The 20,746-nt window shown below is 46.0% G+C and overlaps 1 protein-coding gene across 1 annotated transcript; it reads left to right on the top strand.

The window, feature by feature from the left end:
* The first annotated feature begins 888 nt into the window (after positions 1 to 888).
* LOC133379105 (zinc finger protein 287-like) lies at positions 889 to 20,637 on the top strand. Its single transcript, XM_061613716.1, has 7 exons — positions 889 to 1,062; positions 1,952 to 2,027; positions 3,007 to 3,093; positions 3,274 to 3,373; positions 4,265 to 4,267; positions 8,140 to 8,420; positions 19,700 to 20,637. The coding sequence occupies exons 1-7, from the start codon at positions 889 to 891 to the stop codon at positions 20,182 to 20,184; spliced, it is 1,206 nt and encodes a 401-aa protein (XP_061469700.1). The 3' UTR covers positions 20,185 to 20,637.
* The last annotated feature ends 109 nt before the right edge of the window (positions 20,638 to 20,746 follow it).

Here is a 20,746-nt window from a genome sequence, read left to right on the forward strand (position 1 = left end):
TTCCCAGGTCCCAGGGTAAGTTCCCAGCATCTCCAGCTGTAACTGAGCTGGGAGAGAAGACCCTTCTCTGCCTCAAACATTGCAGAACTGCTACCAGGGAGGGTGGGAGGGAGGGATAAACTGGCCAAGCACAAGGCAAAGTCCTGTGGCTTTTCCAAATGTATAGCCAGAGAGAAAGAGAGACAGACCAGCCCCCATTCTATCAAGAGAAGTGAACTGAGTGTAGAGGAGGAGAAGGCGTGAAACCTTTTCTTGTTGGTAAACTGTGTGAATTACATTTGTGGGCTCAGTAACACACTGACTTCACTGGACTTTGTGAGTGTCCACAGGCCAGGACATGAGTTGTTGAGTTATTCTGAACTCTTTCTCTGGGTGGATTTTTTTTCTTTTTAAATGAAAAGTGGAGGGTGTTTCTCCGCAGCAAGGGTGGGGTGTCAATGTTTCTCTGATTCTTGGGGTTTGCTTCCTTTCCCCCAGGGAGAAGTGTAGATTGATCACTGGATGCATCCAATTGTGCCTCTTCAAGTGTCCACTGCTTGGACACTACAGTAAGAGTCTTCACGCAATTCTGCTCCTATGAATAAAAGGTGGCTTCCTAGGAAGAAGATCCTTTGACCCTGTTGGGAGCTGCAATTGAACCGAGATAAAATGGATGTGCCTTGCCTCACAGGGTATGGAGCAGGAAGAAGCCCTTGTGCCAACCAGTTGGGGAACTGTGGGGAATTCTGGGAAGGAACTGTGCAGAAGATCCTAAGTTTGGACAGCCACAGGTCAGATGAGCTGTGCCTACACTTTAGGCATTTCCACTACCCAGAGGCTGCAGAGCCCAGAGAGGTGTGCAGCCAACTCCATGCCCCTTGCTGTCACTGGCTGAACCCAGAAAGGCACATGAAGACTCAGATGCTGGACCTAGTAGTTCTGGAGCAGTTCTTGGCCATCCTTCCCCCGGAAATGGAGAGCTGGGTCAGACAGTGTGGACCAGAGACCAGTTCCCAAGCAGTAGCCCTGGCTGAAGGTTTCCTCCTGAGCCAGGCAAAGCAGAAGAAGCAAGGCAATGAGCAGGTGACAGAGTATTTCATCCCTGTGAAACAGGGTGATAAACATCCCCACAAGTTGCCTGCTTTCTTTTTCTGGGATTCATCTAAAGAAGTGGTGTCCCAGATCCCCTAAGCTAGTGTCTTTGAATTGATGGGGTGTGTCCCCCTGGAGACAGCCCAAGACACTTGGGGGCAGGGGAAGGGACTGTGAAATTAAATGAAAGGGAAATGATGTTGGTGCCATCTAATCTTTTGGGTGCAACAGAAGCTGTGGGGAGAGCCAACCCGGGTATACATTTTAGGGCTAGCATGTGATAGAGTCTAGCTCTCAGACTCAGCTGACAAAGTATCCCAGGCTCAGTTTCAAACAGCATTGAGGAAAACAGGAAGTACCCGGGCAAGGAGGCCAAGTCAGTTGATCCCTATTCAGTCCCAAATAACTTTGCTTTGAAAATAAACTGCACTGTAGAAAAAACTGCGATCAAGTAAGGTCTCTCTCTCTCTCTCTCTCTCTCTCTCTCTCTCTCTCTCTCTCTGAGAGTTATCCAGTTGTAAGTCACCCTACTTGTCTGTGGGGCAAAACACTGAGCAGGTGCTCCATGCAATGAGGTACTGGCTCTTGTGAGGCAATTTGCTGAGAGATGTAAAAAGTCCTTTCTGTCTGTTGGAGAAACCTCCCCTATTGCCTGATTCCATAAGCTATTTGGGTTTTTTAACAATATGGACATGCTAGTACAATACAAAATAAAAGGGATATTTTCTTTCTCTTTTGAAAAGTGCAATACGAAAGAAAAGGTCATATTTTCTTTGAAGATAACCATCAACACACGTTAAAAACACAAATCCCATCACCTGTCCTTTTTGGGGGGTGTCCCTGCATTCTTTTACACATGTTTGCGATACCCCTTTTTAAGGTTCTAGCAGATACCAGGAAGAGGCTGCTGACCAGGTCGATCATGCAGGAGAATAGCGAAGGTGCCACATTTCCAGGTAAGAACATAAGAAAAGGTCCTGAAGTTGGATCAGGCCAAAGGCCCCTTAAAGTCCAGTGTGCTATTCTCACAGTGGCCAACCAGATGCCCCAATCGGAAGCCCAAACATCAAGTCCACTAGGCAACTCGGAATAAATCCCTTCCTCAAGCCGAAATACAACAGCCATCAAATTAAACAAGGAAAAAAAGTTGAAAATACTTCGAGATGTTAAAATAAATAACGCCAACATTTTTATTAGCTCATATATATAGCACTCTTTAAAAAAACTGCTTTACAAGAAATAGTACAAAAATTCATAATCACTAACACTTATAAAACTGCACAATTACTGTACTGAAATTGTCATCATCAACTCAAAAAAGGCCCTTTACCTTGCCTCATATTTTAAAAATTCCTTAAAAATTAAACACATTAAGTCTTTATTTTAGGATTTTAAAAAAAATCCGTTTAAGGGAAGAGTGAAGGAGTTTACAAGATCCCCTGTGCATTAAAAATAATAAATAGTGACTAAACAGTAGTTTAGAATAATAACGTCCAAACCAGCATTTTGAATTGTGCCTAGGAGCCAATGTGAGGAAAGGGGGGGTTGCACACAAGGAACTGAAATGCAAAATGCCGACAAAGGATGCAGTGGAACTCCAGTGGCAAGTCCTTCCAGGCCTTCTCCAATTTGTGGTGGAGTGGAAATGGTTGCTGCTCGGTCACGTGGTCAGGTAGGACAAGAATCATTGGGGACCTGAGCCTGGATGCCTCTGCCCCCTGCACATCTTCCGCTTTCCTTTTACATCTGTCAAAGCTGCCTGCTCAGGGCTTGAACGTTACTGAGGGAGCATTGACTCCTGCAGGAAAACCTTCCGCCTCCTCACCTTTGCTATCTTTTTGGATTGTTACATTACCTGTCAGGAGAAACTCTCCTCCTCCTTCATCTTCTTTCAGGGTCTGGTGACCTTTGAGGAGGTGGCTGTTTGTTTCACAGAGGAAGAGTGGGCTCTGCTGGCGCCGGGCCAAAGAGCCATGCACAGGGAAATCATGGAAGAGAATTATGGGAATCTGGCTTCTCTGGGTAAGGATCCCTCTTTGCTTTGGCGCTTTAGGGACCAGTGAACATGACAGTGGCTGATTGGGTTTCTCAGAATGCTCTATTTACCAACAAGTAATAGTTCTTCCCATCAGAGCTCACAAGGCAATGTACACAAAACCCTAAATGGTAAAACGATTGCTTCCTTCTCTTCCACCCTGACAGGATTGTGGGGTCTTCAGCCCATACCTGGTGACCTCTTTGTAGCCACAGCTGACGGCTTCAAACTTGAATCTTGGAGGCCGCCTTTTGGCATCACTTGGGAGTAAGTGGGATGGTCTGAAAAAGGACTCCTCTGTTGATGCCAAGAAGTGCTATGTTGGCTTCCTCTCCGTGACTGCCTTCCTAATACGATTTCAAAGCATGGTGGACAAGCAGCAGTCACATTCTTATGACCTATTGATGCTTTTGGCTGCAAGCGATAACCCCAGAAAAGATTGGCCAACTGCCCAGAACTAGAAAAAAGGGGGGGAGCAGAAAACATTTTGCCTTTTGTGCTTTTCAAGGCTTGACTGGACGGTATGAGGAGGTCTGCATACCTGGATGTATAATATTCTGTACACGAGGATTAATGCATACAATATAAAGATTCTGAGATGGGAAATGTACATACATTAAACATGGGGCTAGCCCATAACTGTGAGCAAACAACAGCCACATTCTTATGACCTACTGATGCTTTTGGCTGCAAGCGATAACCCCAGTCCTTGTAACTCTCCTACATTTATACAGGCAGAAATTAGAAAGGCCTTGCTATCTTACTTCTGGACTTTCATAATCTTGCCATCATTCCTTTGAACCTTCATGGGTTAAGTTGGAGGTTGGGCGTGGAGACATGCTAGCTTAGAATCCCTGAATATAACACCTGAGAGTGTCAGAAGTAACCATCCAAAGAAGAACGTCTGGTTCCCAAACATGGCCTTATCTGCAAGCTGGAAGAAGGAGAAGATCCATTTGTCCAGCGTTCCAAGGAAGGAGAGAGAACAGCAGGTAACAGCTCTGTTATGTGATGCTCTATTGAATAAACTCAACAGGATCTGCCTCCTTACCCTACATATCTTCTCCAATCTGACATCTTAGTGGCAAGGAATATGTCTTGTTCCCTGATCTGAAGCTCCATTTATCTCTCATCACGTTTTTCTCTTTATTCTTGCAGATGGTGGGTGGGAAAGTCAAAATGAGGATGAACAGCTCAAACGGAAAAGTGGAACAAAACAGAAGTGGAAGAAGGAATCCATTTCTTCCAAAGTGACTGTCTTCCATGAAATTCCAGTCCAAGAAGAATGTCGCCAAGGAAATCAGTTCCTTCTGGCTGAAAACGTCTTATCTAGTAAATCAAGCCTGAATCTGCATTATGAAATTTACAATGAGGAGAAACCATTGAAATGCTCAGAATGCAAAAAAACCTTTAGTCAGAGCAACAGCCTTAAACAACATCAAATAATATGAAACCATATAAATGCCTAGAATGTGGGGAAAGTTTTAGTTGGAAGAGTGACCTCAAAAGACACCATATAAATGTAAAGAGTATGGAAAAAAACTTTGGGCAGAAGAGGAATCTTGCTACACATCAAAGAGTGCACACAGGAGAGAAACCGTTTATATGCTCAGAATGTGGGAAAACTTTTCATTGGAAGAGCGACTTTACTAGCCCAGCCTCCAAGTGATCTCCTGTATCTCTAAAAGTTGTGCAGAGGGGAGGGAGAATTCCACCTTGTGGTTTTTGCCATTACAAAGTTGCAAGAACACCTGCACTCGGCTGACCTTCTCTTCTCCTAAGATACAGGATCAGTCTCAGGCCATGGACCTGGCAACCCTAGCTGTGGTAGATGCTGTGTGATTTTTAATTGTATTTTATTGCTTTTATATTAAAGATTATAATTAAAAATCAATGTATTTAATGCGGTGGATGTTCCATCTCCAATCTTCAACCACAGCTCCAGAGACACAAAGTGGATAACCCGAATGAAGCTCATGGTGGACCACAGTCCACAGTTTGGGAACCCCCTGATCTATCTCCTGCACTAGATGGCTTTCTCCTGTCCAGGGGGGATTTTTCAGGACCTTAAACCCATCTGTTAGGCTCTGCATTTACAATATGCATTCCCCAGAACACTTCCTCAACAACAACAAAAGTCCTTGAGAAAATCTAACATTGGCTTTTTACCTGGCTCAAAGTCAGAAATGTTATTATTGTTGAAGTAAAGTTCAAAAAAATGCTTTCAAGTTGCAGAGAAATGTTTTCGCCTGCACCGCCTGGGTATAATTACTGTCTATAATTTAAGACCCGTCCTATTTTTGTGACTGCGATCTATTTTAAATTGCTGTGAGCTGCCTTGGGGCCTTAGGTTGAAGGGCGGGTAATAAACCAAATTGCCCTTTTGTTGTTGTTCTCTGAGGTAGATCCCAGTTTATCCGCGTCTGCCAGGCCTCCTTTGCGTTTTTGGAGAGCTTTACTTGTCCCCAAGGGTGTATTTCTGAGCATCGCTGGGACAGTTCCCAGATAAATGAGGCTTCCCTGTTTTGCTCTTGCAGGAGACGTGAACCATTTAGGCTAATTGGGAGCCCTCCAGGGCAGCTCGTTTCCCCAGAGGCGCTTTGGTGTCTCTTGACTTTGCTTTTTTAAAAAATGCTGACAGGCCTGTGGAGCTCATTAGCACTTTCTCTGATGGTTTTTAATGTTTGCTTGTTTTTAATTTGATTATTTTGTGAGAGAGCGGTATAGTTTTATGAATTTCTGAATGAGGAATAATGGCGGGGCGCAGAACAGCCCTCTCGGTGCCTCGGATTAACCGCTCGTATGGGGTGCGGGAAATCAAATGCGCCGCCTCGCAATAGTTCCCCTCAGGCGGCAGGGACTGCATTTCCCAGCGTGCCTCAGCGCGCCAGTCGGCGGCTCTGCTTCCCTTCCTCCTGCGCATGCTGGGTAACGTAGTCCTCCCAATGGAGACGCCTCCTGACGAACGGACGCCGGATGTAGCTCGGCTCGTGAGGCACGCTGGGTAGTGTAGTCCTCCCGCGCCTCTTATGCTTATCATACAATAGAACTCGATTGAGAGGGGGGGATTTCCACGCCCACCTAAGGAACAGTCACGCCCCCTCCCCGCCTGACGAGCCCTCCCTCCGCAAGGCATGCTGGGAAGCGCAGTCCCTTTCTGCCTCCAGTCCTGTCAGGCGGCGGTTCTCTTTAAAAACAAAAAAACCCTCACATAAATTACCCGGGAGTAAGTCTCATTGAACTCAGTAGGACTTACTGCCGACCCGGGAGTAAGTGTCGTTGAACTCAATAGGACTTACTGCCAGTTTCCAGGCAAAGAATGCCTCATAAAACCGTTTAAACGCTGTATCATTTCTGCAATAAAATAACCTTATAAGCCCTTAAAAAAATCCATTATCCCTAAGTCCACATAACTATAAAACAGTGAAACAGCCACCATCACATTTCCTTGTTTATGATTAATTAAATTCCTATCCTCCCCTTCCTCCAAACAGGAGCTGTTGCAGGAGCCCAGCTGGGCTACTCCTGCCTTGTTCAAGGCTGGGAAGCCCTTAAACAAGCTCTCAAGACAACGAGTTGATACTTTTGATTAGAAAAGCTTTATTGCAAGCAATTGCCTGGGAGGTTACTTCAGAGGTAACATCTCAGTGTAAGCCCCCCTTCATGCTCCACACATCAGTCTCATATGCTGTTTTCAAGGTTACATAGATTACACAATTGTCACATGGTTATATATCAGCACATGTCATTCAATACACTAACTTGGCATAGATATTCCTTACTTAGCATTAACATGTAACCACAATTCCTACAAGATATAAATGTCAAGATAATTTTTCTCAGAATCCTCTAAACTCCCCCCTCCTTATTTCCTTTATTCCTCCCCGGATACTATGTGGCCTTGTCAGCAAGCATTTGGCACATGATTATAACTTTTGCTCTATTTCCTTTCACAATCTTAAACAGCCAAGTTTCAGCAACAAGCATATTTAAGCATAACAAAGCTGAGGCCCAGCCATTTTGGAGAGCTCATTAAAACCTGAAACAATAATTTCGCCAACAGAGCCCAGGGCAGGAGAATAAGCAAATATTATTATTTGAGGTGCTCAAAAACTCATTGTCATTATTGTCACCACTACTATTGCTAATCCTAACCCTATGGTGACCGTATGAATCAGCGACCTCCAACAGCATCTGTCATGAACCACGCTGTTCAGATCTTGCAAGTTCAGGTCTGGAATCAATCCATCTCTTGTTTGGACTTCCTCTTTATCTATGCCCTTCTGTTTTTCCCAGCATTATTATCTTTCCGAGCGAATCCTGTCTTCTCATTGTCTTTCCAAAGTATGATAACCTCAGTTTCATCATTTTAGCTTCTAATGGTTGTTGTTGTTGTAATGTGCCTTCAAGTCGATTACGACTTACGGCGACCCTATGAATCAGTGACCTCCAAGAGCATCTATCATGAACCACCCTGTTCTGATCTTGTACGTTCAGGTCTGTGGCTTCCTTTATGGAATCAATCCATCTCTTGTTTGGCTTTCCTCTTTTTCTACTCCCTTCTGTTTTTCCCAGCATTATTGTCTTTTCTAGTGAATCGTGTCTTCTCATGATGTGTCCAAAGTATGATAACCTCAGTGTCATCATTTTAGCTTCTAGTGACAGTCAGTGGAGGAAGGCGGCTTCATGTCAGTGGGGCAGTGGAATCCACTCCGGGTTTTCCCAGGAACTGTCCACTGTGCTGAACCCTCCGCTGCTCCCACCTTTCTAAGCAGCGTCTCAGTTGATGCCTCCTGCGATCCCTGCAGCTGCCATCGGAACTGAAGGCAGCAAAAGTGTCCCCGCTCCGGATAGCTCCACTCATCGCTGCGCCTGTTTCTTGGTGCGCTCCCTCTCCTGTGGGACTCAGAGAGACCTCCCGGAGAAAACCTTTACAAGCCCGGCCCAGGCAGGCAGCTCACTGGTGGGACAAGGGCTAGGAAGAGCGGCTAAAGGGGAACATTCACCTGCCCAGAGCCTGATTGCTCCCCCAGCCCCTCCCATTACGAAGCCTGTCTCTGCTGGGAACTCCGGAAGCGCGCAGCGCATGTGAGGACTGACTGCCTCCCCACGCTCTCCCTGCGAAGCAGCCGAGGAGCTCCAGCCACTTTAAGGGTTAACAAAGGACAACGGAGCCGCAGGAAAGAGCGCAACCGAGGGACGTCCCTTTCCTGCCCCGCCTCTCTGCGAGCAATGGAGGCTGGAAGCGCGGAGCCCTCTTCGTGCGCGGCGATGTTGGCGAGCGGGGTTGCACGGAGGGAGCCTCGAAAGAAAGGTATGCAATTTGGGGCGGAGGGGAGGGTGGGAGAGAGGAGACGCATGAGGTTGAGGACTCTGCTGCCGCCCCTCCAAGGACTTAGTCACATTTTTACAAACTGGGGGCCCCACACGAGAATTGCTGCATGCACGGGCTACACATGAGAATTTTCACCCGCAGCTCTTCCTGGCCCTTGGAGCAGGCAGGATGAGAGGCGCGCTTTCTTTTCTTACATTGGGGATGAGGGAACAGGGATCAGGTTCTGCTTCTCCTGAGCACCTCCAAACCCCAGACCCCTACTGGCACAGCTTCTTCCTGCTTCCTGGGATTCAGCCTCACAGGTTGTCTGCTGCTGGCCTCCTCCACTCCTTACTCTCTTGGGATTCCTCCCTCAAGGCCTGGCCTCCCACCACTCCTACGCCTTTCCCTGGGGTAACTGGGGTGCCAAACTGTCCAGAGGAATTTCTGGGCCCGGTCCACAGTATGTGGATCACCCCCTCTGCTGCACTCACAGACAGTGACACAAATATACATGCCCTTCGCTTCATGAGCAAATGTGCGCCCTCTTTTGCAGATGGAGGGGGGAGGAGAGCCCAAAGATCAATCGGGGGTCACACACAAGTAACAAGATGCCTGACAAATACAATATCAAACAGGTGAAGCTTTCCCCATAATTTTAGTTCCGGACTAGAAAAGGCTTATCTGCCTGCCACTCAGCTGTTAAAGGCATGAGAGCCCTGCTCTCCTTCAGCGCCAACCGGAACCCATGCATATTTACATGCATATTTACATATTTTAGTTAGCAGATCAGCAATTTCACATTTGAGTTCTTTGAGAACTCTCGGGTGGATGCCATCCGGGCCCGGTGATTTGTCAGTTTTTATATTGTCCATTAAGCCTAGAACTTCCTCTCTCGTTACCACTATTTGTCTCAGTTCCTCAGAATCCCTTCCTGCAAATGTTAGTTCAGGTTCAGGGATCTGCCCTATATCTTCCACTGTGAAGACAGATGCAAAGAATTCATTTAGCTTCTCTGCAATCTCCTTATCGTTCTTTAGATCCCTCACATGGAATTCACCAATTTCATAGCTGTAACATCAGTATCTTAATTGAGGAATCCGCTATGACCTCAAGGTCTCTCTCCTGTCAGTCACCACCAGTTAAGTTAGGATTTTTCACTTCTGTGCATAACTTTACGCTTGCTTACATTTAATTGCATTTGCTCTTTAATACCCAAGACTGCTTGAAGTGTTCCTTTTGGAGTTCCTCACAATCCCTCTTTATTTTAATCACCCTGAACTTGATATTGATTGGTTGATTGATTGATTGATTGATATCCCGCCCTTCCTGCCAGCAGGAGCCCAGGGCGGCAAAGAAAGCACTAAAAACACTTTAAAACATCATAAAAAGAAATCTTACAATCAATTAAAACAAAACAGCATTAAAAACATTTTTTAAACCACCTTAAAAAAGGGTTAAAAACATTATTAAAAAACATATACAATTCTGACACAGATGCAGACTGGGATTGGTCTCAACTTAAAAGGCTTGTTGAAATAGGAAGGTCTTCAAAAGGCGCCGAAAAGATATCAGCGATGGCACCTAATATTCAAGGGGAGGGAATTCCACAGGGCAGGTGCCGCCACACTAAAGGTCCATTTCCTATATTGTGCAGAACGAACCTCTTGATAAGATGGTATCTGCAGGAGGCCCTCCCCTGCAGATCGCAGTGATAGACTGGGTATATAATGGGTAAGACGGACTTTCCGGTATCCTGCTCTCGAGCTGTATAGGGCTTTGTACACCAAAACTAGAACCTTGAACGTGACTCGGTAGCAAATGGGCAGCCAGATATCAACAGTAAAGTTGGTTACCTCACTTCTCACCCCAAATCCATTAAATTTAGAAACAAGTTTAAAAGCACAGGTCCTAATCCGGATGATTGGCAGGAGGGCACTTCTTACATCCCTCCATTGGGAGAACTATTCATTTATTCCTTGTTTCTCCTTCCTGATCTTTAAACACTTACTGATGCATGAAAGCATATTTCCTCATATCCCATGATTGCTGTGTTCCACTCCATGTTTGGTAAATCTCTTTAATAATATTTCCCACTACTTTTCACGGAACAGCTAATAGGCCTCTAATTTCCAAGATACCTTCTCTGTCCTTTTGGCTTTCAAATTGTAATACATTTGCCAGTCCATATGGTAGCAAGTCTTTGGGAGAAGGTACATATTTTTGTTAAAATGTCAGCAATGTCACATTTGGGTTGTTTTAAGACCTCTCCGGTAGATGCCATCTGGACTTGGCATGATTTGTGAAAGATCCCGCTTGCCCCATCTCTCTTCAGAGTGCGAGTGGAGGGCAGATGATGTCCACGCCTTGCCTGGGAGTGTAAATGAGGAAGGCAATGGTTTTCTTCTTCCAAGGACTGGTGACCTTTGAGGAAGTGCACTTCACCCAGGAGGAACGGGCTCAGCTGGATCCAGCCTAGAGAGCTCTGTACAAGGAGATCATGCAGGAGATTCCTGAGATGGCGACCTGCTCTGTTAGAATTAGGAGAGGTTAAGGATAGCCTTCTTACTCCCTTCCTGGCACCCCTGCTTTGCAAACCTGACCCACTATGCATTTCAGATTATCGATAGAGCTGCCATCATTTCCTGTACACCCTTTTCCCAGACAGGAAGACTCTGGGGGCAAAGTTATCAATGGCTTGGATAATCTTCTGGACTGGAATGATGTGATGGAGCTTGATATAGAGAAAATCTATGGAATTAACTGCAGCCATGTGACAATGGAAAAACTCTTAAGAGATGAGCCAGTGCATTTTGTAAAAAAGAAGAACACAGATATGACTTTACAACAGTATTTCAGCAACTTATTCAGAATGGATGGCAAGAAAATATTTGGGATAGAGGAAATTCCCATCAGACTATTATTATATGACTATGGTTACAACAGCAAGATTATTATGGAATACTGATAATGGAAGATTGGACACTGAAATTACTGGACTTAACAGGACTATTGAAGATGGAAGATGGAACTAATAGGGATAATGGAATAATGGCTATTGAAATTATTGGACCTAACAGATTCTGATGAGATGGATTAATCGAAATGTTTATTTGGACTATGGTTATGACAATAAGATTATTATAATTATTAACGAGATGGATTAATTGACATGTTTATTTGGAGAAAAATTGATAGATATATTTCTTAAAGAATTGAAACCTCTCTTTGACTTTTTGTGGAAAGAATAAAGTAATGTTTATGAGATTTGATGATTAATTAAGATAACTACTGGAGGAAAGTGATTTTATAATATGATTTAAGAGACAGGATTGTTATATATTGTAGACCTATAACTGATTTGATATGTGACAAATGGGAAGTCAACATTTTTTTTTTGTTTAATCATTTTTGTTTTGTTTTGTTTTTTGTCTTTGAATGTTTTATGATTTTGTTTTCTATGTTTTATGAAAAATTGAATAAAAATTATTGAAAAAAAAAAAAAAGGAAGACTCTGGGGGCCAATCTAGTGCTTATAATTCTGGGATCCTAGGACAGCACACCCTGCACTTCCCAGCCAGAGCCCACTTTAACTTACTGTAAGGCCTACAACCAACACTCTCCCCCTGTTGCTGCCACTAATCTGAAGAGTCAGCTTTTCTTTAGCACCTCAAAATCCTTTTACTCGGTAATGGGGAACCCACATTTTAGCTCAAGTATCTACCTGATCCTAAGTCACTACTTACCTCCAGGATATTGGTCCTCTCAGGCATAAAGCTGTTTGGCTGGTCCACTGCAGGCTTTTCCTAATGGTGGATGAGGCACAAAGACTGAATATCACAGCCCCCCTTTTCAGGATATTTCCTCCCACATAAGTTTGTGTGGCACTGGGATCTCTTGGATCAATTAAAGCTGAACTCACATAGTGCAGGTGTGTGTGTGGGTTATCTGCCTTCAAGTCAGTTACCACTTATGGCGACCCTATGAATCAGTGATCTCCAATAGATTCTGTCGTGAACCACCCTGTTCAAACCATGTAAGCTCAGGTCTGTAGCTTCCTTGATGGAATCAATCCTTTGGGGTGGGTTAGGTTTTAGTAATATTGTTATAAAAAAAAATATATTTTTAGGCCGCCTATCTGGCTGCGTGAACAGCCACTCTAGGCGGCGTACATAATTAAAATTTAAAATACACATATAAGTACAATTATAACATAATCAAGTTACCCACATCTGTACACTATTAAAATTAACTAGGGATTCTGTATGCCCGTTGAAATAGCCATGTTTTTAGTCCTTGGCGGAAGCCTACCAAGGAGGGGACATGGCGTAGGTCATATGGCAGAGAGTTCCAGAGGGTGGGGGCCACAACCGAAAATGCCCTCTCTCTGGTCTGCACCAGTCTAGCTGTTTTAACTGGTGGGACCGAGAGAAGGTCTTGAGAGGCTGATCTCGTCAGACGGCATACTTGGTGATGCTGGAGGCGCTCCTTTAGATATACTGGACCGAAACCGTGTAGGGCTTTAAAGGTTAACACCAACACCTTGAATTGGGCTCGGTAAACAACTGGTAACCAGTGCAGATCTTCAAGCACTGGGGTGATGTGGTCCCGCCGGCAGCTGTTCTTAATCAACCATGCCGCCGCATTCTGTACCAGCTGTAATTTCCGGACCGTCTTCAAGGGTAGCCCAACGTAGAGCGCATTACAGTAGTCTAAGCGAGAGGAGACCAGGGCATGTACTACCTGCGGGAGCAGATGAACCGGAAGATAGGGTCGCAGCCTCTGTATCAGATGTAATTGATACCAAGCTGCCCGGCTCACAGCTGATACCTGAGCCTCCATGGACAGCTGGGAGTCAAGAATGACCCCGAGGCTGCGAACCTGGTCCTTCAGGGGCAAAGTAACCCCATTCAGCACCAGGTCAGTATCTCCTAATCCTCTCTTGTCTCCCAGAAGCAGTACCTCGGTCTTGTTGGGGTTCAGTTTCAGCCTGTTGCCTCCCATCCATTCACTTACGGACTCCAGGCACTTGGAAATAGTCTCCACAGCCAACTCCGGTGAGGACTTAAATGAGAGATAGAGCTGAGTGTCATCCGCATATTGGTGGCACTGCAACCCAAATCTCCTGATGATGGCCCCCAGCGGCTTTACGTACATATTAAATAGCATGGGAGAGAGGATAGAGCCCTGTGGCACACCACAATTAAGAGGCCAAGGGTCTGAAACCTCCTCCCCCACTGCCACTCGTTGGTGCCTGTCAGAGAGATAGGATCGGAACCACTGTAACACAGTGCCCCCAATTCCCATTCTCTCCAGGCGATCCAAAAGGATACCGTGGCCGACGGTATCAAAAGCCACAGAGAGATCCAGGAGGATGAGGAATGAGTATTCACCCCTATCCAGCGCCCTCCTCAAATCATCCACCAGAGCGACCAAGGCTGTTTCAGTTCCATGTCCAGTCCTGAAGCCCGATTGGAATGGATCTAAATAATCCGCTTCCTCCAAGTGTGTCTGTAACTGTTTGGCCACCACGCGTTCGATCACCTTGCCCAGAAATGGTAAATTGGAGACTGGACGGAAGTTATTTAAATCTTGGGGATCCAAGGAGGGCTTTTTCAAGATGGGTTTTATTACCACCTCCTTGAGGGCAGATGGCAGCACCCCCTCTTCCAAGGAGGCATTTACCACTGCCTTGATCCCTTCGCTCAGTCTCTCTTTACAGCTCACAATGAGCCAGGTGGGGCAAGGGTCAAACAAACAAGTGGTCGGTCTCACAGTAGAGAGCACCTTGTCCACTTCCTCAGAGGAAAGAGGCTGAAACCGATCCCAGCAGACCGGATCGCAACGGATCACCTCTGGCCCGCTTCCTGTGTCCACGGTGTACGGAATCGAACTCTTCATACGATCGATTTTATCAGCAAAATGTTTTGCAAATGCGTCACAGGAGGCTTTAGAGTGCTCCAAGGGTTCCTGCACTACTGGACCAACCAGGCTTCGGACCACTTGGAACAACCTCCTGGGACAACATTCTGCGGATGCAATAGAGGCAGCAAAGAAGCCCCTCTTTGCTGCCTTTGTTGCCACTTGGTAGGCCGCTATTGCTACTTTAACTCGTGTCCGATCGTCTTCTGAGCGAGATTTCCGCCACCGGCGTTCTAGTCGTCTCACCTCCTGCCTCAAACCTCGCAACCGTGGTGTGTACCACGGCGCGGTTTGAGCTCTATTCAGGGGGACAGGACGTTTTGGAGCCACCCGGTCTATTGCCCCGGTGATCTCCCTATTCCACTCTGTCACCAGGGTTTCGACCGGGTGGTCTTCGGTCAGCTCCAAATCTCCCAGCGCGTTCAGGAATCCTACTGGTTCCATCGGGCGTCTGGGGTGGACCATCCTAATAGGTCCTTGTCCCCTGCGGAGGGTGTGCAGCAATAGGAGGTCCATGTTCACCAGATAGTGATCTGACCATGACATGGGGTCTGAAGAAATAACCCCCATTTCCAGAGCACTACCTCCCCCTCCCGAGGCAAATACAAGGTCGAGAGCATGACTGGCTACATGGGTGGGCCCAAAGTTGCTAAGGTGCAGTTCCCAGAAAGTCATGGTTTCCATGAAATCCCGAGGGGCTCCTGTGAGAGCCACCTCGGCATGCAGGTTAAAATCCCCCAAAACCAAAAGGTTGGGGGAAAGAACCCGCACAGCCGAGACGACCTCCAGCACCTCGGTCAGGGAGTCAGCTGTGCAGCGGGGCGGGCGGTACACAAGGAGAATCCCTAAACTGCCCTTAGGGCCCAGCCTCCAGTACATGCAATCAACAAACTTGGTCTCGTGGAGAGGGGGTCTGGTAAAAATCAAGGACTTCCGATAAATAACTGCCACTCCCCCTCCCCGCCTCCCAATCCTCGGCTGCTGTGCGTACTGGAAACCGGCTGGACACATGGCCCCAAGCACAGGAGCTGAGGCCCCATCCAGCCAGGTCTCCGTAATGCACATCAGGTCTGCGTTCTCATCCATGAGAACATTTGTGCTTTCCTCTTTAACTTTCATCAGCATTCGTTTCAAATCATTACTGGTTTCTGCTAGTAGCGTGGTATTGTCTGCATATCTTAAATTATTGATATTTCTCCCTCCAATTTTCACACCTCCTTCATCTTGGTCCAATCTTGCTTTCTGTATGATATGTTCTGCATACAGATTAAAGAAATAGGGTGATAAAATACACCCCTGTCTCAGACCCTTTCCGATGGGGAACCAATCGGTTTCTCCATATTCTGTCCTTACGGGAGCCTCTTGTCCAGAGTATAGATTGTGTATCAGGACAATCAGATGCTGTGGCACCCCCATTTCTTTTAAAGCGTTCCATAGTTTTTCATGATCTACACAGTCAAAGGCTTTGCTGTAGTCTATAAAGCACAGGGTGATTTTCTTCTGAAATTCCTTGCTCCGTTCCATTATCCAACGTATGTTTGTGATATGATCTCTGGTGCCTCTTCCCTTTCTAAATCCAGCTTGGACATCTGGCACTTCTAGCTCCATATACGGTAAGAGCCTTTACTTTACTTGCATGGCATATTAAGGCAATAGTTCAAAAATTACTGCATTCCCTGAGATTCCCTTTGTTTAGAGTTGGGTTGTATATTGAACACTTCCAGTCTGTGGCCCATTGTTTTCTCTTCCATACTGGTTGAAAAAGTTTTGTCAAAATTTGGACAGATTCAGTCTCAGTAGCTTGTAGCAATTCTATTGGTATGCCATCTGCTCCTGGTGATTGTTTCTTCCAAGTATTTTAAGAGCAGCTTTCACCTCAGATTCTAAATTTTCTGGTTCTTCATCATATGATTCCTCCGTGAATTAATCTGTCATCCTTGCATCTATTTTATAGAGTTCTTCAGTGTATTGCTTCCATCTTCCTTTTATTTTATCTCAGTTAGTCAGTGTGTTCCCCTGTTGATTATTCAACATCCCTACTCTTGGTCTAAATTTCCCTTTAATTTCTTCCTGTACTTCTGCATCAAATCTCTCAGTTTCCTCTTCTTGTCTGTTTGCCGTTGGAGCACAGACTTAGATGATGGTTACATCGATAGGTTTCCCATGAAATCTCATTGATATCACTCACTCAGCCTTTGCATTATAGCTCCCAATTGCTTTTGGAGTAAATATAGACATCCTAAAGCCACACACCCTCTGCAGGGTTCAAGGACCCATGAGGATGGTCCGCCCCACACGCCTGATGGAATCTGAGGGATTCCTAAATGCGCTAGGGGATTTGGAGCTGACTGAAGGTCACCCGGTCGAGACCCTGGTGATGGAGTGGAATAGGGAGATCTCCAGGGCAATAGACCGGGTGGCTCCGAAACATCCTCTCCCCCTGAACAGAACTCAGACAGCACCCTGGTACACTCCACGGTTGCGGGGTCTGAGACAGGAGGTGAGACGACTAGAGCGCCGGTGGCGGAAATCTCGCACTGAAGACGATCGGACACTGGTTAGAGCAGCAATAGCTGCCTACCAAGTGGCAATAAAGGCAACAAAGAGAGATTTCTTTGCTGCCTCTATTGCGTCGGCAGAATGTTGTCCCAGGAGGTTGTTCCAAGTGGTCCGAAGCCTGGTCGGTCCAGTTGCTCAGGAACCCATGGAGCATTCTAAAGCTTCCTGTGACACATTTATTAAACATTTTGTCGATAAAATCGAACGCCTGAAGAGCAGGATTCCATGCGCTGTGGAAACAGAAAATAGGCCAGAGGCGGCCAGCTGCATTCCGGTCCGATGGGATTGATTTCAGCCTCTCCTCGCTGAGGAAGTGGACAAGGTGCTTTCTACTGTAAAGCCAACCACCTGTCTGCTTGATCCTTGCCCTTTGCAGCTAATTATGAGCTGCAAAGAGAAACTGGGTAAAGGGATCAAGGCGGTGGTAAATGCATCCTTGAAAGAGGGTGCAATGCCATTAGCCCTCAAGGAGGCAGTGATAAAGCCCATCTTCAAAAAGCCCTCCTTGGATCCCCAAGAGTTGAACAACTTTCGTCCAGTTTCGGATCTACCATTCTTGGGCAAGGTGATTGAGCGAGTGGTGGCCAAACAGTTACAGACATACTTGGATGAAGCGGATTATTTGGATCCATTCCAATCGGGCTTCAGGACTGGTCATGGAACTGAAACAGCCTTGGTCGCTCTGGTGGATGATATGAGAAGGGCGTTGGATAGGGGAGAATATACCTTCCTCGTCCTTCTAGATCTCTCAGCGGCTTTTGATACCGTTGACCACGGTATCCTGTTAAATCGCCTAGAGGATTGGGAATTGGGGGCACTGTTTTACAGTGGTTCCGTTCCTATCTCTCAGGTAGACACCAGCGGGTGGCATTGGGGGATGAGGTTTCAGACCCTTGGCCTCTTAATTGTGGAGTGCCACAGGGTTCTATCCTCTCCCCCATGCTATTTAACATCTATGTGAAGCCGCTGGGAGCGATCATCAGGAGTTTTGGGCTGCAGTGTCATCAATATGCTGATGACACTCAGCTCTACCTGCCTTTAAGTCCTCGCCAGAATTGGCTGTAGATACCATGTCCAAGTGCCTGGAGTCCGTAAGTGGATGGATGGGTGAGAACAGGCTGAGGCTGAATCCCGATAAGACTGAGGTGCTACTTGTGGGAGACAGGAGAAGGTTGGGAAACATCGACTTGGTCCTGAATGGGGTAAGATTGCCCCTGAAGGACCAGGTCCGCAGCCTAGGAGTCATTCTTGACTCCCAGCTGTCCATGGAGGCTCAGGTTTCAGCAGTGAGCCGGGCAGCTTGGTATCAATTACATCTGATACAGAGGCTACGACCCTACCCTCCTGTACATCTGCTCCCACAGGTGGTACATGCTCTGGTCTCCTCTCGCTTGGATTACTGTAATGCGCTCTACGTGGGGTTACCCTTGAAAACAGTCCGGAAACTGCAGCTGGTACAAAACACGGCGGCACGCTTAATTAAGCATACCCGTCGCCGGGATCATATCACGGCAGTGTTAGTAGACCTACACTGGTTACCAGTGGTTTACCGGGCTCAATTCAAGGTGTTGGTGTTGACCTTTAAAACCCTAAACGGTTTCAGCCCAGTTTATCTGAAGGACCGCCTCCAGTATCATCAATCAGGCCGCCTGACGAGATCAGCCTCACAGGACCTTCTCTCGGTCTGTCCAGCCAAAACAGCTGGGCTGGTGCGGACCAGGGAGAGGGCGTTCTCGGTGGTGGCCCCCACCCTTTGGAACTCTCTCCCGTATGATCTCCGGCATGCTTCCTCTCTGACAGGTTTCCGTAGAGCTTTAAAGACCTGGCTCTTCAGGCAGGCCTATAATCTTGGAGTGGATTAGCTTTCTGTTGTATATATGAGCTGTGTTGTTATCAGAGATGTTATATATTGTAATTTATAATTGGGTATATTGTTGGTTGTATTTTAATTGTGTTGTAAGTCGCCTAGAGTGTCTGTATAGTCAGACGGATAGGCGTCTAACAAATAAAATTTATTATTACTATTATTATTATTTTGCTATGTTACTTCTCACTATTAGAACAACCCCGTTTCTTCTTAATTTATCATTTCCTACATAAAATATTTTGTAGTTGCCTGAAAATGTCCCATTCCCATCCATTTTAATTCACTTACGCCAATTACTGTAATGTCGATGCGTTCCATTTCCTGCTTGACAATTTCTAACTTTCCCTGGTTCATGCTTCTCACATTCCATGTTTCTATTGTGTATGTCGTACAACTCCGGACTCTCCTTCCACATCTGTGCGGCTTTGACCCAGCTGCATCATTAGTCACAGAGCTACTCGTACTTGTCCTTTGTTCTCCCCCAGTAGCTCACAGAGTGCCTTCTGACCTGGGGGTCTCATCTTTCAGCACTATCTCATGTTGCAGGTAACAGGGGGCTAACATTTTGGGAGGGAGGGAGGAGGGAGGGAGGGAGGGGATGCAAGCTGCCCTCTGGCAGTGGAAAGGGCCATGTTCCTGTCAGACAAGATCCATCCTAGGTTTGTACATTCCAGCCGTTCATAAGTACTGGGCTGTCCACGTTAATTGGAGGAACAAGAGAGGAAATTTTTGTTACAGTTGTCTCTGTGTGTGTCAGTTTTCAAAGCCTGTTACCAAACACCTACTGCTAAAATAACTCCGTACGCCTCGAGCTTTGACAGTTAAACTCTGATATCCATGGAGCTCCCAGAAATGTTTCAAAATGCAAATCATAATATATTCACAGGATTTCTCCAAAGCACTTTATCACCTTTCCTTTTCATTTCATCAGGATACATCTGGGGGGTCATGGCTAAGGGAGAACCATCCAAAGTATCACTGGAAAAAGCTGAGGAGCAGGTGCAGGAGCAGAAACTGAGGAGTCAAGATGGAGCAAAGAGACAAGAGGAGAGACAAACTCACACAGGGGAGAAACCTTATAAATGCTTGGAGTGTGGAAAGAGCTTCAGTCGGAATGACCACCTAACTTTGCACCACAAAACTCACACAGGAGACAAACCTTATAAATGCTTGGAGTGTGGAAAGAGCTTCAGTCAGAGTAGCGCCCTTACGTCGCATCAAAGAACTCATACAGGAGACAAACCTTATAAATGCTTGGAGTGTGGAAAGAGCTTCAGTCAGAGTAGCCACCTTATTTCGCATCACAAAACTCATACAGGGAACAAACCTTATAAATGCTTGGAGTGTGGAAAGAGCCTCAGGTGGAGTAGCGCCCTTACTTTGCATCAAAGAACTCACACGGGACAAACCTTATAAATGCTTGGAGTGTGAAAAGAGCTTCAGTCGGAATGACCACCTTACTTTGCACCACAAAACTCACACAGGAGACAAAACTTATCAATGCTTGGAGTGTGGAAAGAGCTTGAGTCAGAGTGGCCACCTTACTTCGCATCACAGAACGCATACATGGAACAAACCTGATACTTGCTTGTAGTGTAGAATGGCTACCTTCAGGCACATCAAAGGATCCGTTCAAAGGAAGAGATGTATAGATGCTTTGAATTTGGAAAAAGCTTTAAGCGGAGTTCAACTTGTTATGATATTGGCAGTTTTATTTTCAATCTGTGTCTTAAAGATCCCTCACATGGAATTCACCAATTTCACAGCTATAACATCAGTATCTTAACTGAAGCATCCGCTATGACCTCAAGGTCTCTCTCCTGTCAGTCACCACCAGTTAAGTTAGGATTTTTCATTTCTGTGCATCACTTGACGCTTGCTTACATTTAATTGCATTTGCTCTTTAATAGCCAAGCCTGCTTGAAGAGTTCCTTTTGGAATTCCTCACAATCCCTCTTTATTTTAATCACCCTGAACT

This window comes from Rhineura floridana, chromosome 3 (genome assembly GCF_030035675.1).
Source record: "Rhineura floridana isolate rRhiFlo1 chromosome 3, rRhiFlo1.hap2, whole genome shotgun sequence".
NCBI lineage: Eukaryota > Metazoa > Chordata > Lepidosauria > Squamata > Rhineuridae > Rhineura > Rhineura floridana.